The following is a 21608-nucleotide window of genomic DNA, read 5'->3' on the forward strand; positions in this document are numbered from 1 at the left end:
TCTATGCCTTCGATGCACGCCTCGATCACCAACAATGATGGATCCCGCGTGTTCATACCAACCTGAATTGACCTCGAAAGTCGTTTTGGACTTGCGAAGCGCCTCATCAGAATAGGCGACTAGGAGTCGAAGATCAAGGCCATGACATGTCATAAATCGCGCTTCTCGACTGTCCCATGTCTAGGTTCACTTTGCGACGATCACGTTACTTGATCGATACTCGAGGAGTACACCTGGGGAAAGGATGGTTGGTCTCAAGGATCGCATACACGCGTATTTGAGAGGATAGAAGGTGGTCTTGGTGAAAGAGGCCATGCCAACAGACATGAACCACCTTCGCAGGGGTGCATGGGGGCTCCAGACTGCGTTTGGACATGCGGCTCGGGCGGCCACCAACCGCCTCCTGTGCCAACGCAAGCTCATCACCAAATCAAAATTGATCGATTCTTGCAGCATAGCCTCTTCTCCTACCTTGTTGCTACCGCCGTTGGGTATTCACACCTACAGATACTTGATTGCAATGGCAACGATGTCGATCGTTCCAACTCCTCATCTCTCTGCCATCTGTGAAGGTACCCATAACCTTAGCCTGGGTCAAAGCGCATGACTGGAACATCAAACGCTGCTCATAGGCCTTCTCGAACTCTGATTCATTTGCGGGAAATTCTCGAGCTTATCGATTGGTATAGAGGAGACTCGGTTACTAGAGTTGGACATCGCTATGGCTCATCGAGTTACCCCGCCAAAGAAACCCAGTAAAGTCTGTGTGAACATCACTAATAAGTCAAACATCTATGCTGCATTATGGATCACGGCCTTCCTCGCAACTGTAGCCTCCCTGGGCTACCTCATCTATGTCACGCCTCGCTTTCAGGATGCGGAGCATCAAGATTCAGCTCCAGAAGACTGGCTCAGTCGTCAGGAGAGAATCTCCATCAATGGGATTTTGGGAAATTTGGGAAGTACGGGTGCAAAAGCATACGGTGCTGTTGATGGAGTACTACTAGACAGCCCCTTACCCGCCCCGCAAGACCGTAAGCTGCAGGACTGATGCCCAAGTCGAAAAAGGATCCCGACTGACGTGGAATAGATCCCTGGACACGTGTTCGCGACTCCAACATCGTCTTCAAAACCCTTATCGAACGCTTCATCCGAACCGACGACCAGCAACTTCAGCTAGCCATCAACAGCTTTATCACCGCCCAAGCATCTATACAGACCGCACAAAGCCCATCAGGAACCCTAGACGACGGAAAGGGGCTTGGTGAACCGCGCTTTCTCCCTAACATCACGGCTGACCCCACGAACCGCGGTCGCCCAAAGCACGATGGACCGACTCTTCGCGCGATTGCGCTCATGACATACGGGCGCTGGCTGTTCAGTAATGGGTACGAAGATGCGGCGAGGGATGTAGTGTGGCCTATTCTTCGGAACGATCTCAACTACGTTGCAGAATTCTGGTCTCAACCTGGCTTAAATTTCTGGTCAACTCCTCAAAACGTCAGTGTAGTGGAATCGTTCTTCATCACAGCCGCACATCACCGCGCTCTAGTCGAAGGAGCGGCATTCGCGAAGACGATCGGGGAAACGTGTTCACACTGCGAGTCACAAGCTCCCCAGATTCTATGCAAGCTGCAGGATCATTGGGAGGTCGGAGAGCATCACTGGTGCATAGCCGCAGACCTCGCCGAAGGACTTCCGATCGACGGACGCAGCGGATGCGACACCAGCACACTACTCAGCGCGATCTCAAATTTCGACCCAGAAGCAGGCTGTAACGACGAGACATTCCAGCCATGCAGCCAGCCGATGCTGCGCAACCACAAAGAGGTCGTCGACCGGTTCCGTGGATGGGACATCAACGCCAACATCTCAGCTGGCGAGGCTATTGCTATAGGGCGCTATCCAGAGGACGATCATGGTATATGCACTACTTCCCTAAACATTTTACTGGACTAAAAACGTGAACAGGCAACGCATGGTACCCCTCCACCCTCGCCGCCGCCGAACTTCTCTACGCCTCCCTACACGCCTACACGAAATTCGGCTCCATCACCATCGGCAACACCTCCCTCGCCTTCTGGACCCCCATCTACGCTTCCGCCCGCACAGGCCTCTTTCGTAACAACGCCACCGACCCGTCCGAAGTCTCCACCTATAACGCCCTCTACGCCGCCATGAAGTCTTACGCCGATGGCTTCGTCGACATCGTGCGCTCTAGCATTCCTGAAGACGGATCCCTAGCCGAGCAATTCAGCAAGGTAGATGGAAAGCCACTAGGCGCGAAGCACTTTTCTTGGAGCTATGGTGCATGGCTTAGTATGATGGATAGGCGGGAGGGCAGAATGCCTTCATCCTGGAGCGCGCTCGACGCGTCCCACGTCCCGAGCAATTGTTCCACAGGAGGTATTAAGGGGAGCTACAGTCCAGCCAACAACACCCAATGGCCGAAGTTCCCGTGCAAATCCGTTAAGAAGGTGCAGGTCACGTTTAATGTTTTGCGGGCAGTGGGTGAAGGGGAGGGGGTGTTTGTGTCTGGTTCTGTGCCTGAGCTTGGGAAGTGGGACGAGAAAAAGACGGTCAAGATGGATGGGGAGAGGTATGATAAGGAGAGGCTGCCGCTTTGGAGTGTGTCGGTAGAGGTTCCTGCTGGGACGAAGTTTGAGTACAGATATAAAATGAATGGTAGTGATGGTGGGGTGAGTAAGACTTTTGGGTTTCAAGTTGAGAAGGAGACGTGTTGGTATGCGGTTGCGATCAACGACACGTGGGTAGAGTAGGCGATAAGTATGCGGGCTGAATATTGATTTTGGGTAGACGATGGGCGAGTCGAAAGAGAGGCGACTGAATACTGGATTTGCATAAACAGTCGAAACATGTAGAAAAGAGGGTTGACTTATGTCAGGATTGACCTCCTTTGAACTATCCTTTTGTGGTTGATCTCGCCCGAACACGTTCATAGTGTATGGTCGACGTTGACTGTTACGCGAGTCGTGATGCCCGCGTTCAGGCAGCCGTAGCGTGTCCCGCCTTTATTAAACGAGATCCTCGTACATCAACAACGATACCACTCCGTCAGTTCGCCGTCCCAGACCACCCATGCTAATTCGACAATGCCATCATTTTTCACCTTTCCACGCGAGATCCGCAACGAGATCTACCACCACCTCTTCATTTATGATCCCTACCTCAGTTGCGACTTTTACGAAGGACTACACCTCGTCACGCGCTACTCTACCCACTGTTGCGCTCTACAGCCGGTTTACGATACGTATGGTGTCATTTCCAAATCCGAACCCACATGGCTCCTGACCAGCAAGACCTTCATGCGTGAAGCCCTAGAGCAGTACTCGCTCCATGCATCCTGGATCCACAACGATCCATCCTCTTATGGGCACGCGTGCTTATACAAGCTGCCCCTCGACAAATCCAGGATTAGAAGACTAGAGATCAATCTAGGGTTGTGGCCACAGTGGTCGTTGCCGCAGACATCGTACAGTGAAGACTTAAGGCCGGACCTAAGACAAAATCTGAGGGTGATTGCGGAGGCAAGTAGAGCAGCTGGCATCTCATTCGAAAGTGTGAGATTCCAGGGCTATACCGAGGGTGAGATGGAGGACTTGAGTGCTGCATCGAAGGCGCAGGGCCAGGTTGCGCGCATCTTTGAGGGCCTGCGGGCAATGTTTGATGGCGTGGAAGTGGACGAGTGGTTCTTGGAGGTTGCTACGCCTAAATTCTGGAAGACCGAGGTTGTGTTTGCGCTTGTGGGGGAAGAAGTGGTAATGGTGGTAGATGAGAGGTGGGCGTCGGATGATACGGAGATTGAGAGGGAGCACACAGATAGGTGCACGGTGTTTGTTTAAAAGACGCAGGAGCGCTTCAGGGAAGAGGTTAGGACCAGGGGAGCTCGAAATCTAGAGCGAATGCGGGCAAGGATAGAGGAGAGGAGGAGGATTTTGAAGGAGACGAGGGAGGAAGAACGCATGGAGGGGGAAGAGCGACAGCCCCAGGACTCCAACCCTTCATCTGCGTCATCTGCGTAATGACACTCGATCACGAAGTGAGTTAACCTTCGAACGCACAACTCGCCAATGATTCACCATGTTTAATCTTTGTCGCTACTCACAAATAGACTGCCTTGATAGTTTCTCCTCCCGCAACACACGTACCTATCGAGCACGACCCGCTCCCCTCCTCTTACCCTCGTTTTCTCCACACAACCAGATTTCTAACTCCACTAGTCTCATTCCTGATCACCAACCTCAGCCACTTCCCATACTCCTCGCCCTCGCCTATGATCGTGAAATTTCTCTTAAAAAAGGCTCCATCATAACTTGGCACATTAGACAACAATGGCCCATGCACCACCACGCCATCATCATTATCCTCCTCTGGGAGGACGGTGAGAGTGAACGGCGCGGCGTACGCGAGGTTGTGCTTGCCGAGGATGGCCCAGTCGGCGTCGGTGGTGTTGTCGAATTTGCCGTAAGTGAGGTTATGGGGGCGGTAAGCGGGGAGGGTCGGGGTGAGGATGGCGGACATCTGCATGGTGGGGTGGTCTTTGGGGCGGTTAGTTAGGAAGAGGTGAAGGGGGAAGGAGGACGGACAGAGGATCACGCCAGTGCCATTGGGGCCTTGAGCGGCGTCGGGCGCGCGGGGGACGGCGGTGCCGTTGGGGTAAACGCTATTTCGATATGTTGGCTAGGTTGTGCATTGTGTACACCAAGGCGGATACTCACGATGTCTGGTTGTAGATGGTCCAAGCGCCAGACAGGAGGGCGACAAGTTGCTCTGGGGTCTTCATGGTAATGGCAAATTGATTTGACAAGTCAAGGTCTCCAAGCGGTGGTAGAAGATCGCGCATATATACGATGTAGAACCCTGGATAATCCGAGCAGGGGCGTGTAAGATACCGAAATGGCGACCCCGGTGCTGCCCCGGTGCTACATTACAAGAGCAAGGCGCAGGATCTTGAAGATATGGTAGAGTGTATTCCTTCCTGATCTGACCTGACCGAATCGAGAACAGACCAGGAAGATCATTGCTGGCACTGGATGCGTGTAGTCGGAGTGTTGCGCACATCGTACTTTCTGTATGGTGAAGTGTACAAAGCTGGTGCGAGATCACCGGAATCTGACCACAGACCAGTGACGAGTTCATTGCGACCGCTAGAAGGCTGCTCAAAGTGTGGTTGCGAGGAAAGGTTCATCCCATCGGTAGGTATTATCTGCCGTACCACCGTAAGATTACGCCCTCTCTCGGTGCTTGCATGTAGCTTGCTCCTGATCCAGCACCCCTGCTGTTGGGTTTCCTTCAGCGCATGAGCCGCGAGAATTCTTCCGCATTGGGTCTTCGCTTGCGCGCACGTAGAGCGAATGCACACTGTTCGCATAGGTGTGTCACTGGCAAATCTTTGTCCAGCCGTCAGCGCGCATGTTCGCCATGCCAGTGCTGTCTTCCGGCAAATGCGATGCTGTGCTTCCCCCGGGCGAAGATAGATTGCTTGCGTGTTGTGTGATGTCAATACCCTGGCGCTGGCGTCTTATCATAAATTGGATCGTAACTTGCACCGCAAGCATACGTAAGGCTGCAGTGTATGGTATCGAGCGCGACAAACGTGAATATGTTTACCGCAAGTCGATTAGATCGAGAAATAAAGGTCGTTAATGGGTACTTTGAAGCCCATGTGCGGATGCCCTGTGACGTAAGTTGAGCAACCTGGTGACTCGCCAAAAGTTCTAGTGAGATGAATGTGAGGAAACATGCAATTCTCTTGTTCTCCAGAATCCTGTTTTCCCCGTCTAAGACGCCACGCTATCGGTACAGACCATGACATATGATACAAGGTATTGCACAGAAGCCTGAGTAGAGTGTAAACGCCGACCGCCATCACAGCGGGATATGCAAAACATCCATGAAAAGCCCCAACCACCTTTTATACATTAAAGCCCAGTTCTCAAAATTTGCGTTATCGAAGCGAAAGGTTTACGCAGCCATGGCCATGCCGCCGCTGGGGGCAGGGGGTGCGGTCTGCGCTGGCATCGGGGGCGCCTCGAGCTTTGTGTTGTCGGCCATCATCCTGTTGAAACCAATGCTGACTCCTTCGATAACGGCGAGCAGGATGGCGCACGATATTGCGCCATTGCGCATCGACTTGTAGCCTCCTCGTACGGCAAGCGACCCGCCGGTGAAGAAACCTGCAATGATGGCGTTCCAGGGGTCCTCCTTCTTTCGAATTCCCTTTACGGCGCAGTCGTATGTGTTGAAAAGGCCTCCCCAGACACCAAAGTTGCCGCCGAGGACGGGTGCGCGAGCCTTTATCGCTGTGATGGCACCGATGCGCCGTTCGCCGTAAGGGGAGTTACGGAACTGCAAGACAGTCAGAGTCAGAAATGGTGAAAATCGAAGCGGGAGCTGCGTACGCCTTTGATGCCATGCCATACTGCACCACCGACAGCCTACAACATGTTAGCTTGGAAGTTAGAGCGGCAATGAGGCGCGTACCCCCATAGCGAATGCGCCGCCAAAATCATTGAGGATGACCCAGGGGCACGGATCTCTAGTGTGGTCCATCGCGAATAGTGTGAAATGAAGGGATAAAGCAAGATGGAAACGCAAGCGGTCGTGGTAAGGACGGATGGGGATGTCTGTGGGCGGGTTGTTGGTAGAGTGATGCGCTCAACTTTTCTCGGAGAGACCCTGGTCGCTGACGCCAATCCAATCGGCAGCACCGCACGTGATGGTCGGCGTCGGTCGGGCCGACATCGACGTCCATCTCTCGCGACGACCTCTCATCTCCCAAATGGTCACACGAAACTGTCAGACCTTGTTTATGTAGATGTCCCAGGTACATGCATGTTCTTTGCTTTTCACGTCGGTCTCGATCACTCGAGAGCAACGACCGACGTTGCCGCGTGGCAGATGCGGCCCCACCACAATGAGCACTCTGCGCAGTTGTGTAGCGTCCTCTACATTAATACGAAATCATTAAATGCAAGTCACTCCAATCTTGTCAACCCCAGTGTATGATTCAACGTCTTTACTAGCCGATCCTTGTCTCCTTGACGAGAGAGTTTCCGCTCCGGGCAGAGGCGGCGTTAACTGCAACGAGGTACGACATCAGGCAACATTCTGGGCGGTTATCTATCGCTATCTTGGGTAAAAGAGAGGGAGAGTTGGCAGTGCGAACGCCAAGAAGGTGAGAAACCCTGAGCTCATCCAAGACGAGACGGAGACCCACGTGAATGCTCACAAATATCACTCACTTTTCCCTGCCCTAGCGATACTCAACTTTTCCTCATTTACCTTGTCCCACTCTACTGCACGTATGACTCCTTCATCCCTTTGATGTGCATGTCACACTACATGTCCTCCACCCCTCTCGTACAGTTCTACAAGGACGTTTTCACTTCGTAGCTTTCCACAACGATGGCGAAGGCAGGCCGTCTCAGCGTACTGCGATTATTGACGGCTCGCGCACAGTCTTGGCGCTTTCTTTCATTTGCGTTAACTGCTTCATTACAATTTCGAAGACCTAAGAGCCAGACGTGAAGTTAATGACAACGTTTTGACGAGAGCAGTAAATCCTGTCTCGCGCAGTATAAAGCGTCAAGACCTCTCTCTAGCTTACGCTTGCAGCTTGTCCACTCTTCACCTGGGTTCCTTCCTTGGGCTTCTTCACCGCGATTCTGCGCCTCTCGCCTCGTCTTATAAAGCCTTGCGCTTCCTCAATTCGTTGCTTTTCCCATCACACCGCCTCTCCCCACCTCTCTGTCCCTCAGCTAGCACTCGACGCCGTCATGGGAGGCCCGGCGAGAGCCACAAGGGCTCGACCGCAGCCACAGCAGCCGCTACAGCGTGGCGGCCCGCCGTCTTCCCAGCCTCAGCAGGCCAGCTCAGGCACCACGGTCTTCGATGATTCCATCAATGCGATTCTCAACGATGCTGCGGGATACGTTACTCCGCAGAAGACTGAGGCCGAATCGCCGCGCACTGAACGCTCGCGGCTTAGCCAGAGCTCAGAAGCTCTGGCTATTCGGCAGCCTAGCAGTAGGTACATCACACATGTTCTCTTTGCAACTCTGACCTTCCCAGATGACCGCCGGAACTCTACTGCTGCCCTTGTCGACGAGTCCGATCCGCTGGGCCTTCACATTAAAGAAGTCATATCAGTCATCAGTCAGTTGGAAGGATTGGGCCTGCAGCAGCTGTCTATCCAGCTACCCAAGTGCGTTGTTCTTGGAGAGCAGTCGTCCGGGAAATCGTCAGTCATCGAAGCGATCTCTGGTGTCCGTACGCCCCGCGCTGGCGGCACCTGCACCCGATGTCCACTGTAAGTTACACCGACCTGTATTGTGAACAGGACGACACTAATCGTTAATAGTTTCATAAAACTTGAGCGTTCAAATGACCCACAAGCTGGCTGGCAAGCTCGTGTCGCGCTGCGCCTGAACTACATCTTCAAGGGCGTTACACGAGGTACCAAATTTCCCGGGTGGACGCCCAACCCCAGCGTACAAGAGATTCCGTTTGCTGCCTGTGGTTCCCCGGATGAACTTGAAGAGAAAATTCGCCGTGCTCAGCTGGCTCTCGTGCACCCGCTTGAGGATCCTACGATCTTCGCACAGGGCCGAGCCTCCACACTTCACCCGGATCAGACCCATAAGGTCAATTTCAGCCCTAATATCGTGTGCATATATCTCGCGCACCCAACGCTGCCAGATCTGTCCTTCTACGACCTGCCGGGTATGTAGAATGTCTCAAATCAAGCTGCTTATCAAACTAACGTATCGAAGGCATCATCAGTCAGTCTGAAAACCCAGACGATGTTCCCTTCGTGAAGCAGCTAGTGCAGGACTACGTTGAAGATCCTGATGCGCTTGTCTTGGTGGCTTGCTCGTTGGCCGCAGATATCGCCACGTCTCTTGCCTCCGGTTACGCGCGTGACAGATGGGGAGCTGGTCATCGTTGTATCGGTAGGTGGTGGTGGATGTTCGAGGTGACCTGCAGCTAATTATGGTCAGGTGTGCTCACCAAACCTGACCTCCTCCCAGCTGGAAGTTCCGATAAGCCACTGCGCAGGGTACTCAATAACGTCGAGCTAAAGTTTGGACACGGATATTTCGTGGTGAAAAACCCTGACCAACTGATGCTAAACAACAGGCTCACTCACCAAGACGCCCGATTGCACGAGCAGCACTTCTTCGCCACTCAAGAACCCTGGTGCAGCAGTCTTCGGGGTCACCATGGACGCTTTGGTACCTCAAATCTGCAGCAATTCCTTTCAGAGAAGCTGGCCGGCCAAATGGTGAAAGCACTTCCTGGAATCTACGAGCAAATTCAGGCCCGCCTAGATGATGTCGAAGCACAGCTGAGGCTCATCCCTGAGCCACCGACCTATGGAGCCGCGAAAATCATAACGGATCTTGTGGATGGTTTCTCTAACCACGTGCGAAAGGAGCTGGAAGGCGCTTACCCCTGCAAAGATTGGAGAAATCTTTGGAAAGACTTGCAGAAGCAGTTCTTGAAAGATCTTGCTGCAATGAAACCCACCATGGTGAGGCGCGGCCATAACGATCGTGGTCTTTACAAGCTCTCAGGCAAATCATCCGACGACCCTGTATATCTGTCGGATGGAGATAGTGACGATGATATGGCGGATAATGCTGCACCGGAGACGCCACCGAGTAAGCGCAAGTTTGAGCATACGCCTGCATCGACCCCAAGCAAGAAATTCCGTATATCCGTACCACCCATCCCCACTCCTAAGATCAAAACTGTCCACGGCAAGCGCAAAGTGTTCCAGCTGGACGAGGTCTCTCAGCACTTGGAGACCAACTCGCAGGCAAAGATCCCCGGTCATATCGAACCGAAGGTCGTTGATGATCTTATCAAGCAGACTATTACCCACTGGTGTGTTCCTGCGGACAAACTCCTGAACGACCTCGAAGACGGACTGATAAGGTTTATCCGCTTAACCTTTGAGCGATTCTTCGAGCCGCGACATGATACTAAGCTGTACACCGAAGCGTGGCAAATTGTGGAGAACATCTTAAAGACTAGTATGACGGAACAGCGGACGATGGCGAAAGACGCATACAACGACGAATGGGAGGGGCCATACACTTTCCACGAGGCCGACTTCATCAGGGAAAAGAAAGCCATGCGTGATAAGTATCGCGATGCTCGCATCGACACTCGCCTCAAGATCTACATGGAGGAAATGGCGCAGATCGTGGGTGAAGAGAAAGTACCCACGAAGGAGAAGCTTCTTAAGAATGAGAGTCTATGTAGCCGACTCCAGCAGGAACCCTACGACACTGAGATCGACGTTGTTGCGGAAGTCACTAGCTATTACGAGATTGCAGTCCGTCGTTTTCACGACTCAATCTGCATGCGCGTCGAATCGAAGTTCTTCACACGCCTACAAACGAAGCTGCGCGACGACCTGGAAGAGACTTTGGGCATCAACGACGAGAATGGCACTCGCAAGGCCATGGAGCTTCTTGAGGAGCCTTCTCAACACGCTGCCCGTCGTAGAGAACTTATAGCCATGAGGAACGCTCTACTCCAGGGACAGAAACATCTCGATGCTTTACAGGCGAAACACGGCAATAACAACATCGCTCCAAGCTTCAACTCTTCCGCCTCGTTTGGACCCACGTCTACTCCTCTCACCGACGAGATGCAGGACATCGCACAGAGCGGTCGTATCCGTCATTAAGCTTCCCAAATGGACGACTTCTGGCTTGTTTCAGGCGTTCATGATTCTGGCGACACAATGGATAGGGTGGAATGTCATGGCTTGCGGATCTGGATGCATTTTGGTATTGACCAACGTTCTTCGTGAACACCGCATTACTCATTCGGTAACACTGAACGAAAGCGCGAAACTTCGGCGTGGATCTTGAGATTGATCAGCTCTTTGGCTATATACGTAGTTCAGCACTTTTAGCCGGAAAGCATGTGCCATAGCAACACTCTCTGTCTTTCTATGTGAACTGTGCAGCGAAGTAGTGGACTGCCCCCGCCAATCATCCATCCATTTTGACCTTGACACTAAACAACAACTTCGGTCATCTGACTCCTGCCTGCCATGTTGTCCAGAGCGGAACAAAGCGTAAGCACTGATCGACCGCGACGCTCATTTAGGCTGTTAATCTCATACGCTTGTGCGTGCCGAGGCTCTCCACTTCTCCGAGGTACGGTAACTCCACACTACCCCAGATGCACGTCTGACAGTAATTGCAACCAGAACGTGTCCGACCCTCCGCTGTAAAACATTGGGGAGAGTGCAGCTCAGTCGTAAAGACGAGCATGATATGACGATAGATCGCTAAATCCGGACCCTGATTGAACTCCGGCAGCTTTGCGATCGAGGTGCTTGTGCGCAGAGTCGTTGTACCACCTTCGTTATCGCAACAATGGCGCTCCTCACAAACCTCTTTGCCTACCAACCTTTCAAGGCGCTTTACGTCTTCGGCGCTCTCTTCATCAACTTGTCCAAGCTGCCGTTATGGATTCTGAAATCCGCCTTCGTCCGCCAACACCCCACATGGACCTTCCGCCAGGCGCTCGCAGTGCGCATCACACGCGCTTTCATTTCGACTGTTTCCGTGATCAGGCTGCATACGCCGCTGTCATTGAAACCCGGGAAGGAGGGCGAGCGCTTCGTTATCATTAAGAAACGCGACTCAGATGCCACCAAGTTCAAGGGCCCCATGCTCGCCAATGCCTCCACCGTCCAGCCTGTCGACATCGGCGCAACGTGGTACCCCAAGCCCTTGACCGCAGCAGAGGTTACAGACGATGTGAAAGTGATCCTACACATCCATGGTGGCGCCTACGTCATTGGCGACGGCCGCACAGAAGCAACGGGCTACCTTGCCAAATCTCTCGCAAAGCACACACCCGCGACACACGTTGTGTGCCCGCAGTACCGACTGTCTACCCTACCCGCTGGACCGAATTCGAACCCATTCCCCGCCGCCCTGCAAGACGCGCTTACGTCGTACCTATATCTCCTTAACGAGTTGCAGATCCCAGCAGAGAACATCGTGCTCTCCGGCGACTCCGCGGGCGCAAACTGCGCCATCGCCCTGCTCCGGTACATCGTCGAGTACGGCACCGAGCTGTCAATCCCGCACCCGGGCTCCGCCCTCCTCTGGTCCCCGTGGGTAAACCCTACAGATGCAGACACCTCCTACGTGCACACGAACGCCCACTACGCGACCGATTACATTGTCCCGAGTTTCACGTCGTGGGGCGTGTGCGCGTTCGCGGGGCAGAATCCGCCGCTGGAGGGGCCGAGCATCATCGCGAGTAATCCGTATGCTAATGCGAAGTTGAGCGGGTTTAAAACACCGGTGCCGTTGTACGTGAATGTGGGGGGAGCCGAGGTGCTGTACTATGACGGTCTAGACTGGGTCGCCATGATGAGGAAGAAGGGTAACGAGGTCGCGCTGGACGTTACGGAGGGCGCGTGCCACGATGTATTCATGGTTGCTGGGCTTGTGGGAATGGAGAACGCGGCGAGGGAGATGGGGAAGAACGCTGGGGAATGGTTGAAGGGTGTAGGGAAGTAAGAGGACACGGAACGATCGTTGATGGTATGATATGTAGAAACGCGCACAAGAGTGGGACCTGCTTGGCTTAGCGCGGTTTAACTAGTGCTGTAAGGGCATGCGGTGAGATATACCCGTTTCGCGCACGCAGTGTCCGGCTCTATATTATGTACAAAAATGATAAGCGAATTCAGATCGTTCGGGGAGTGATGATGAGCTGCTCTGCCAAACTGCCTAATCGGGTAATATCACGTCGGGCGTCGATTGTCTTGTGGTCACCGTCACTTTTTCGACCACAGGTGAATGGCCCGTGCGCTGTAGCCCAAGCTCACATCTACGAGTAACCAATCCTTGCGCACGGCCATCAAACTCACTTCGCAAAGGTATGGGCATTTCAAAATAGAAACTGTTCTACAAAATCCCTGCCGTTTTTAAGGTCCCAACGCCGGTGTCTGAGCCTCCTAGACTGTGTCCCTGACGAAATTATCCTTGCCAACCGAAAATCCACTCGCACCAGCCTCCTGCTGCTGAAGGCCATACTTCTTCAACCGGATGCTCTGGATCGCGATGAAGCCAGTAGTATCCATCGGGCTGAAGTTATCCAGCGTATCCATGGACGCCTCCTCCTCGCTATACAACTTCTCCGTCTGGCTTGATCGTCCGAGCACATACGCGTTGCCCTTGTAGAGGCTCAACCGCACCTCGCCGTTGACGCGCTTCTGACTGAAGAGCAGCGAGTTCTCGACAAACTCGCGCTCGGGGCTGAAGTACATGCCGTTGTAGAGCTGGTAGCTCCAGCTGTGGGAGACGAACTGGTCGCGCAGGGCGCGGACCTGAGCGTCCATGACGAGGCCCTCGAGGTCGAGATGGGCAAGGCGGAGGATAGTCATGGCGGGGGAGTCGTAGCAGCCGCGGGACTTGAGGCCGATGAAGCGGTTCTCGACGATGTCGATGCGGCCGATGCCGTGCGTGTAGCCGAGCTTGTTGAGGAACTCGAAGAGCTCGACGCTGTCGGTGTAGGTCTTATCGCCTGCCACAACTGCGACGGGAATACCTTTTTCGAACTTGATGGTGATGTTCTGGGGCTCGTTGGGTGCATTGAGCGGCGAGTCGGTCATGGTCCACATGTCGTCTGGGGGCGACTTGTCAGGGTCTTCGAGGATGCCGGCTTCGTAGCTGCAGTGCGCGAGGTTGGCGTCCATGGACCATGGCTTCGCCTTTGTGGATGTGACGGGGATGTTGTGCTGCTCGGCGTAGTCGAGGAGGTCCTGACGACCCTTGAACTTGTCGCAGAACTCGGGGAGCCTCCATGGTGCGATGACCTTGATGGAAGGCTGGAGTGTGTAGCTGTTCCACGTTAGTATTGCTCCTAAGATCTTGTTCACTTTCCCAAGATATACTCACAACGCCAATTCGAACCGGACTTGGTCGTTGCCCTTGCCTGTGCAACCGTGACTCACCCATCCGCAACCCTCCTGCTGGGCGACCTTGATCTGCGCACGCGCAATGACGGGGCGGGCCAAACTCGTGCCGAGGAGGTATCGTCCCTCGTAGCTGGCATTGCACTGGACGGCGCGGAAGCAAAGCTCTTCGACGAATTCGCGTTTGAGATCAAGGATGACCTGCAATCACCCACTATTAGTATGCTATTCCATGAGAGAAGGAACGACAGAGGCGAATTGAGATCAGGCATACCATCTTTAGCGCACCGATCTTGAGCGCCTTCTTCTCGACCTCGTCCCAGGGCTCATCCTGTCCAACGTTCGCAAGGAAGCACACAACCTCGTAGCCCTCCTCTGTAGTTGCTTAGCTGGTTTATTTTCTCTTAGAATAGCGATACACACCAATGAGCCATTTCAAGATGGTGGAAGTATCAAGACCGCCTGTGAGTCAATGTCAGTACCAAACCCCTCTTTCATCCCAATCTCGACAAACGTCGTCACAGGGACCATCCTCCAAAGGATAACGTTTACATACCAGAGTAGGCGAGACAAACCCTTCCCTTAGCCATAACGTGTGAATTGGGTATTTGCGAGAAGATATGAGTGCTCAATGGCAGGAGGAAACTTGGAGATTGGAGATACACGGGCTATTCGCGGTGGTGGGGCACCTTTTATCTCTCCGCTATCAACAGTCACCGCCAGAAATTTTGGTGGTCAAAGCTCCCCGCGTCCCGATCTTCGGCTTAGTTGCTAGCGTCAAAGATCCCTGCACCCCTTTTGCATTTTGTAGGGCGCACGCGACGCCTACGAAAACAGATGCGTCACACGCGGATTTGCTCTGAGAGGCTTGGTGGGTCAGTCGCATATTGTACGAGAAATCTTGGTATCGAAATGATATCTCGAAGTATGCATTGGTATCATGATATGCGCTGAAGCAAGAAAAAAAATAAACACCTCCTATGCATCTATACAGATCAGATCCTGTTCCAACTCCAACGCCGTGCAAGCGATGTCCATTCGTCCAAAGTATGAAGTACCCAACTCAAATATAGACAGAAAGGTATAAGGGGCCAATGTTTACAACTACGTCAAGTAAGTCGCCATGTACAGCTAGGAAAGCGTTCGGAAAAGTCCGGTGCATCAGAGGCAGTAAGTCGAGGATGCGAATGCGTCTAGATGCCGCCAGCGACTCGTTCTCTCTGGTAGAATACGACGTAAGCCTTCTCGCGGTCTTCTGCCGGCATCTGCATCGGCTCGAAGTCTCGTATGCGGTCGTCGTTGAAGTTTCGCCAGCACCCTTTCGCCTGATCTTTAGCCATAGCCGTGTAATGTCCACTCCCGAGCGTCGCGCCATGATGGAAAATGATAGCATACGCGTTGTACATGTATGGTGGGTTCATCGCAGGATCGGTCTTCAACTGCGCCAGCTGCATATCTGCCTGTGTGTTGTTGGCGCGCGCTTTGGCTTCGCCTTCGGGTGTAATGGGCGGCTCCATGAAGGGTCCCATGTCAAGACCCTGGAGCGGGAAGGACACGGGTGTGCGAACCTTCCTCGCGGCTTGGCCGTGCGAAGCGCTGAAGCGTTTGAAGTGTACGACTAACGTGTCTGGTGCGCGCGTAAGAGTTATTTTTTTGGTCGCTTCACGCTGTTTCTTGCAGCGCGGGCACTTCCAGGTATCAGATGAATCGAGAGTCTCAACAGAGCAGTAACTGCGTAGACAGTCTCTTATGTCGCATGCCTTGTCCTGTCGAATCTCCACGCTGATGCTCCAGAAGGCTTCGTAGGTGGTGCTCGTGATTCCGCATTTTTTGCACGTAAGTTGTGACGCATGCTGTCCGGCGAAAAGATTCCCGATCAAGGAGCTGTTGCGATGAAGGTAGCGATTCCATTCAATCTTCGCAGCGTATGGTCGTGGAAGCTGTTCGCGAGCCATTTCCATCTCTTCCGTCAAATCACGAAGGGGCGCTTTATTATAGACAGTGTTTAGATCTTCGTGCATCATGTCAAGCACAAATTCTAAGAACTCTTTTGCATCCTGTTGCTCGTCGATTTGCCAGGTTTGGTTGAATCGTCCGCACACTTTCTAAGTCGCTGGTCAGTGTCACATTCGTGGATGAATGCGATAAAGCTTACTCTAAAGGTGGACGGGCGAATAGCAGAAGTGTCGCCCTTGTACAAATTCGACAGCAGCGTTGCATAGGCTTCGGGAAGAATTCCTTCGGTCCCCTTCCAATTCCGTTTCTGCAGATACTCCGCATATCGTCCACTGAGGAACCAAGCGGTGAGGTTCGGATTGGCGCTCAGGCACTGGACTACCGAGTTCATATAACAGGTTACCCCAAAATTGATCAGACCAGTCTTGTGAAGGCGGTTCGATGCACCACGACCACTCGACACGTACACTGGTGGCTGATTTCCGCTCGATTGGCGAGTGAGTTGCCGTTCGTGAACTCCCGTATAACTAGGCCTAGGAACGGATGGTGCTGGTCGAGATGGCGCAGGAGGTATTGAAGGCTGAATATACTGGTTCGCTTGTTGTGGTCGTGATGGAGGATACATCATCGATTGTTGGTCGTCCAAGTCGGGGTATCTTCGCAAGAACTCTTCAGTAGTTCGATACATGGGCGAATCGACTTCGTCTTCGTCCTCCTCCTGTGGAGGTTGCTCAACGACTGCGCGCCCCCGTCGTGCTTCCTCTAACAAACGATTCTGCTCTTCAAGATCCATAGGCGTGTAGTCGCGTCTCCCAGAGGTCTTTCGGCTTGTCAGAAGACGCGTTGGATGTGGTACACGCCGCAGTGGACGGGTCCTTGTCTGGCCGCTGGCAACCAACGCAGCGGTCGATGTCATCTTCAATGCTTGAGAGCCGACAAGATCAGCCCAAGCATCAATGCCTCCCATTAAGAAGATAGGCGGTCGTTGTAAAGGCTTCTCATGGTTGAACTCTTGCAAAGTCTCGTATAATTGCTTCAGGGGTCGTTCGCGCTCGTTCGGGTTGTATTTGTTCAGGAACGAGTTTGTTTTTGTAGACTCGTCATAGTAGACTACTAGATCAAACTCATTCCGTCGCTCGAATAAAGCCAACTCTTCATCGGGTGAGATGACAAGTCGATCCTGAAGCTGTCCGGCAGAGAAGCCATCCTGGAGACTGGCCGGCTCTATACACATAATCGTATGAATGAAAATGTGGCCTGCATCAAATTCCTCCCTACTCCTGACATCTATCAAGAGAACGTTGTACATTCGAATATAATCGTATAGCCTTTCGGCAGTGATCTGGCTTTCCGCGGGCTTGCTAACAGACTTTCTTCTCAACGATGGATCCACCGACGCATTGGACTGTTGTGGGAAGTAACTGTCGGACTGTCCATTCGTATTCGGTGCTTGATAAGATGCACTAGAGGCAACGGAGTTTGTTCGGCCACCTGTACCAACCATACTCCGAGGCGTACTACGGGGAGGTTTGATATTGCTGGGCAGAGAGAGGTTTCGTGCCGGGCTATAAGTAGGGCTCGGTTCTTTCGGTAAAGAGGCTGCCCATTGAGTATTGAGTGCTATAGGAGGTGGTGGTGGCAGGTGTGATGGCGGAGGCATACCACGAGGGCCTCGAGGATGGGATGAGTAGTCCGAAGGAGAGGGCATCTTCACCGAGAGATCCATGCTCGAGCGTCCGGAAGACGTGTCTATTGGTGCAGCAGCGCCTCTAAGCTTCGCAAATCGTTCGCCGAGATCGTTGAAGGATGCGCTGTTGACGGAAGATGTGCTCTGGTGAACAGCACGACCGTGCAGCGACTGAGGTTTTGGCTGGACAGGTGGTTTTCGCCGTGGAGATTCCGGTGGCACTGCTGGCGTTGACAGACCGACTGGCGGACCAGATGGTACGTTAGGAAGCATGAGTTCGTCGTCACGTCGCATGTGAAAGCCATTGGACGAAGTCGGCCGTGATGCGGGCTGTGAAGGTGGATGCTGGGCACCATTGCGTTTATTGTCGTTGGTGATGATGTTCTTGATATTCGTAAATCTATCCTCGTTTGCTCCGACTTCCTGCATGAGATTAGCTATGCTATGAACGTATGGCGAACAGGAAACCCACCTTGAGCACCTGATTGAAATCTCGATGCAGCTGGCCGCGGGTCGTCTCGACGCGGTCGATGTAGTCTCTGTGCCTGGGTATGATCTCGACCACTATTTTGTATGCAACGAGATACTCCCAAAAAGCAGCGGCAGGTGACTGGCGACCGTTGATCGATGTTATGGCCTGACTCATGTGATATTTGGCCTGTTCGAGGAGATGTCCAATCTGTACACGCTCAGCATAATCCTAAGTAGGAAACACAATTATGAATACCGTCAGGCCTCTCATTTCATTCACTTTGTCTGTCGCAGAGGCGGTGATCTCGGCGATTGGGGGAAAAGGTCCCCCAGCGCCTCGAGGCCCTCCTGCATCGCTGCCCCTCCAGCCATCTGCACCAGGACCGGAAGCGCCATTGGGGTAACCGTTCATGGCATGTGTGGGGCGGGGACCTGGGGGAGGCAAGGGAGCAGCTGCACTCATAACCGCAGCTTATGCGCAGGACGTGTCTCGCATGGTAGGAAGGCGCGACCGAAGGCGATATGTGGTCGTGCGTGTCAGTCTGGGGCAAAGCGCGGGGATGTCGGCGGTCTGGCGGTCTGTGTGACTTGGGCGCAAGTAAGGAAGGTCTCGTGTGATGTTCGTGGATAGGTTGAGTCGCAGATACCTAGAGAATGAAGGTAGGCGGGACGACAAACAGCGAGTGTTCAGGGTTCGTTTGGTCGAGTGCAGGGTTCCAAGGTCTGGTCACTTGTGTTGCGGAGCCTTGGTTCAGCGGCTCAAGCACACTCCGCCACTGCTGGCCATTGCTGATTACGTCGCTGCCAAGGCGGACCCGACCATCAGCGCCCAGCAGAGCTCAAGCTGCTACCTACAACCGCATAACAACTGAATACTGCACCTGTTCACTCGACCGACGTTTATCAACAAGTGCATACTCGGCCTCTGCACCACAAACCAAGGCCCCATCCCCACCAGCCACGACGGCACTCCCGCGCGCCCGACTCCGCAATCATGGCGGGCTGGTTTGGGACATCCTCGAACAGCGCCCTCGATGAGCAGATCGAGCGCGCCACCTCTTCGAGCTTGTATGTCGAAATTCACAGCCGCTCTAAGCTGTACCGAGTATTTCTTGAGCTGTGCTAATTATTTACAGAGAGGACATGCCCCTCAACCTGGAGATATCCGATGTCATTCGCTCCAAAACAGTGCAGCCTAAAGAGGCCATGCGCGCTCTGAAGCGCCGGATAGGGAACAAGAATCCCAACGTCCAGCTCGCGACGCTGAACGTACGATACCAACACGACATGACTGAATCTCGGTGCTGACTGACCACAGCTTACCGACACCTGTGTGAAGAACGGTGGTTCACATTTCACCCAGGAGATTGCCTCCCGCGAATTCCTAGATAACCTCACCTCGTTGCTCAAAGCTCCCAGCGCCGTCGCCCCGAACCAAGATGTCAAGAACAAGATGCTGGAGCTGATCCAGTCGTGGGCACTCGCCGCCGAGGGCCGCAGTAGCTTGAACTACCTGAACGAAGTATACATTACACTTCAGCGCGAAGGCTTCCATTTCCCTCCTAAGGAGCATATTGCCAGTAGCATGCTGGATAGCAATGCGGTAGGTTACGGATGCCGTATGGTAGATGCTATGATACTGACTAGCACTTGATAGCCCCCAGAGTGGACCGACTCCGACGTCTGCATGCGATGTCGAACTGCCTTCACCTTCACGAACCGGAAACATCACTGTCGAAATTGCGGAAACGTCTTTTGCGGATCCTGTTCAAGCAAGAACATCCCACTTCCCCATCTTGGCATAATGGACCCCGTACGCGTGGACGATGGATGCTACCAGAAGATGACGGACAAATCGAGAGGAACCCCAGTCCCAAGAGGTTTTGACGCTACCAAGCCCAGCCGCACTCTGTATCAAGGGTCTATGGAGCCACGAAATCCTCGTGTAGAAGACAGTTTTGACGCCGACCTGAAGCGAGCGCTGGAGATGAGCTTGGAAGAGGCACAGGGACATAGCGGGGCTGGTTTCGTATCGCAATCGCAACTGCAGTCGCAAAAGTCGCCGACGACAAACGGAACGTCGAAACCAATACCGGAGGAGGATGATGACCCGGATCTCGCAGCAGCTATCGCCGCGTCGCTAGCGGATATGGAGGAGCAGAAGAAGCAGCACGCAGCCACTCTGCGGCAACAAACATCCGTCTCCAACGGCGCGCCTCTCGTGGCACCCAAAAACGATTACGAATTGACGCCGGTGGAGGCTGAGAATATAAATCTGTTTTCCACATTGGTGGACAGGCTGCAACATCAAGCACCTGGGACCATATTGCGAGAACCACAGATACAAGAGCTGTATGAGAGTATCGGGAAGCTGCGACCGAAGCTCGCCCGGACTTATGGAGAGACAATGAGCAAGCACGATACCTTACTTGATCTGCATGCGAAGTTGTCGACCGTCGTACGTTACTATGACCGCATGCTCGAGGAACGCCTATCCAACACGTACAACCAGGCCGGTACCATGTACGGCCTGCCACCTGCCAACCAACGCCCAGCTTCGAGCATGTACCCCAGTCTGCAGTCAGGCGCACCATCAGATCCTCAAGCTGGCGAGAGCTTCTATACCGGAAATTCGGACCCTTACGCAAGACCACAACCTTACTATGGTGGAGGTTACCAACAAATGCCGCAGCCGTCCTATTCTCAGTATGACAAGCGTGCGTCTGCCCCAGCACAACAGTACAACGCTCCGCCTGCAGACGCGTACCAGCAAGCACAACAGCCCGCCCAGCCATATCCCAGCCTGTCACAACGACCTCCCAGCACGACCTATCAAAAGCCTGCGTCTCCTCAGCTCCAACGGCAAGTCTCCAACCAACAATACCCTCCGCAATCTCACACAGCCTATCCGCCGCAAGCACCTCCATCCACTGTATCCGACGCCGAGAGTGCAAGCTACTACTACGGCGACACAAACGCGGCACCGTCCGTACAGCGCACACAAAGCTTTACATCGCAGCCATCACACGCACCCGCGCCTTCATCTCCCGAGATGTACCGCGCACCACCAGCGCAAACGCCCCTCTCGCCACCCACTCAACCCGCCGCCGCGCCAACATACCCACCTCAGCAGCAACCGCACCAGGCTTCCGCGCCCTACCAGCAAGCACCGGCCCAGGCCCAACAGCAAGCACCCCCACAACAGCAACAGTACTGGCAGCAGCCGCCACAGCAACAGCAACCTGCAGGCGCTCAACCGTGGCAACCGCCGCCGTATGCGCAGGGCGGATATGGCCCGGAGAGCTTCCCCTCGGCGCCGCAGCACCAGCTCCCCGTGCAGCAGAAGGTCATCGACGAGCCCCTGATCGACTTGTAGTATAGAACACAGGATGTGAAGTGTAACTCAGCAATGGAAGAGAAGAAAAGAGATTGTCGCACGTGCATGCATTTAAGGCGCTTTCGGTATGGAGCTACAGCGAGCGAGCGCACGCAGAGTTTGAAGAAGAGCCG

The 21608-nt window shown here is 53.6% G+C and overlaps 9 protein-coding genes across 9 annotated transcripts; 5 read left to right on the top strand and 4 right to left on the bottom strand.

Moving 5' to 3' along the window:
- Window positions 1–721: 721 nt before the first annotated feature.
- gla1 (glycoside hydrolase 15 protein) lies at window positions 722–2780 on the top strand (the record flags this gene model as incomplete). The annotated part of the gene is made up of 3 exons (XM_056216924.1): window positions 722–1034; window positions 1091–1921; window positions 1972–2780. The coding sequence occupies 3 exons, from the start codon at window positions 722–724 to the stop codon at window positions 2778–2780; spliced, it is 1953 nt and encodes a 650-aa protein (XP_056068480.1).
- A 333-nt stretch (window positions 2781–3113) lies between these two features.
- On the top strand, window positions 3114–3863 carry N0V89_008167 (uncharacterized protein; the record flags this gene model as incomplete). The annotated part of the gene is made up of 1 exon (XM_056216925.1): window positions 3114–3863. The coding sequence occupies one exon, from the start codon at window positions 3114–3116 to the stop codon at window positions 3861–3863; it is 750 nt and encodes a 249-aa protein (XP_056068481.1).
- A 334-nt stretch (window positions 3864–4197) lies between these two features.
- N0V89_008168 (uncharacterized protein) lies at window positions 4198–4804 on the bottom strand (the record flags this gene model as incomplete). Its single annotated transcript, XM_056216926.1, has 2 exons — window positions 4198–4684; window positions 4740–4804. 2 exons carry the CDS (start codon window positions 4802–4804, stop codon window positions 4198–4200), a joined length of 552 nt encoding a protein of 183 aa, XP_056068482.1.
- Window positions 4805–5985: 1181 nt separating this feature from the next.
- TIM17_2 (translocase of the inner membrane) lies at window positions 5986–6573 on the bottom strand (the record flags this gene model as incomplete). The annotated part of the gene is made up of 3 exons (XM_056216927.1): window positions 5986–6369; window positions 6423–6458; window positions 6505–6573. The coding sequence occupies 3 exons, from the start codon at window positions 6571–6573 to the stop codon at window positions 5986–5988; spliced, it is 489 nt and encodes a 162-aa protein (XP_056068483.1).
- A 1226-nt stretch (window positions 6574–7799) lies between these two features.
- Window positions 7800–10723, top strand: N0V89_008170 (uncharacterized protein; the record flags this gene model as incomplete). Its single annotated transcript, XM_056216928.1, has 4 exons — window positions 7800–8332; window positions 8384–8745; window positions 8796–8975; window positions 9024–10723. 4 exons carry the CDS (start codon window positions 7800–7802, stop codon window positions 10721–10723), a joined length of 2775 nt encoding a protein of 924 aa, XP_056068484.1.
- A 700-nt stretch (window positions 10724–11423) lies between these two features.
- On the top strand, window positions 11424–12584 carry N0V89_008171 (uncharacterized protein; the record flags this gene model as incomplete). Its single annotated transcript, XM_056216929.1, has 1 exon — window positions 11424–12584. One exon carries the CDS (start codon window positions 11424–11426, stop codon window positions 12582–12584), a length of 1161 nt encoding a protein of 386 aa, XP_056068485.1.
- Window positions 12585–13024: 440 nt separating this feature from the next.
- On the bottom strand, window positions 13025–14574 carry ARG1 (argininosuccinate synthetase; the record flags this gene model as incomplete). The annotated part of the gene is made up of 5 exons (XM_056216930.1): window positions 13025–13910; window positions 13968–14185; window positions 14259–14359; window positions 14408–14446; window positions 14541–14574. 5 exons carry the CDS (start codon window positions 14572–14574, stop codon window positions 13025–13027), a joined length of 1278 nt encoding a protein of 425 aa, XP_056068486.1.
- A 603-nt stretch (window positions 14575–15177) lies between these two features.
- On the bottom strand, window positions 15178–18561 carry DOA4 (ubiquitin-specific protease doa4; the record flags this gene model as incomplete). Its single annotated transcript, XM_056216931.1, has 4 exons — window positions 15178–16089; window positions 16140–18050; window positions 18100–18306; window positions 18355–18561. The coding sequence occupies 4 exons, from the start codon at window positions 18559–18561 to the stop codon at window positions 15178–15180; spliced, it is 3237 nt and encodes a 1078-aa protein (XP_056068487.1).
- Window positions 18562–19092: 531 nt separating this feature from the next.
- On the top strand, window positions 19093–21474 carry VPS27 (Vacuolar protein-sorting-associated protein 27; the record flags this gene model as incomplete). Its single annotated transcript, XM_056216932.1, has 4 exons — window positions 19093–19166; window positions 19235–19367; window positions 19417–19701; window positions 19756–21474. The coding sequence occupies 4 exons, from the start codon at window positions 19093–19095 to the stop codon at window positions 21472–21474; spliced, it is 2211 nt and encodes a 736-aa protein (XP_056068488.1).
- Between the last annotated feature and the right edge of the window lie 134 nt (window positions 21475–21608).

The sequence above is a fragment of the Didymosphaeria variabile genome (genome assembly GCF_027946475.1).
Source record: "Didymosphaeria variabile strain IMI 356815 chromosome Unknown scaffold_6, whole genome shotgun sequence".
NCBI lineage: Eukaryota > Fungi > Ascomycota > Dothideomycetes > Pleosporales > Didymosphaeriaceae > Didymosphaeria > Didymosphaeria variabile.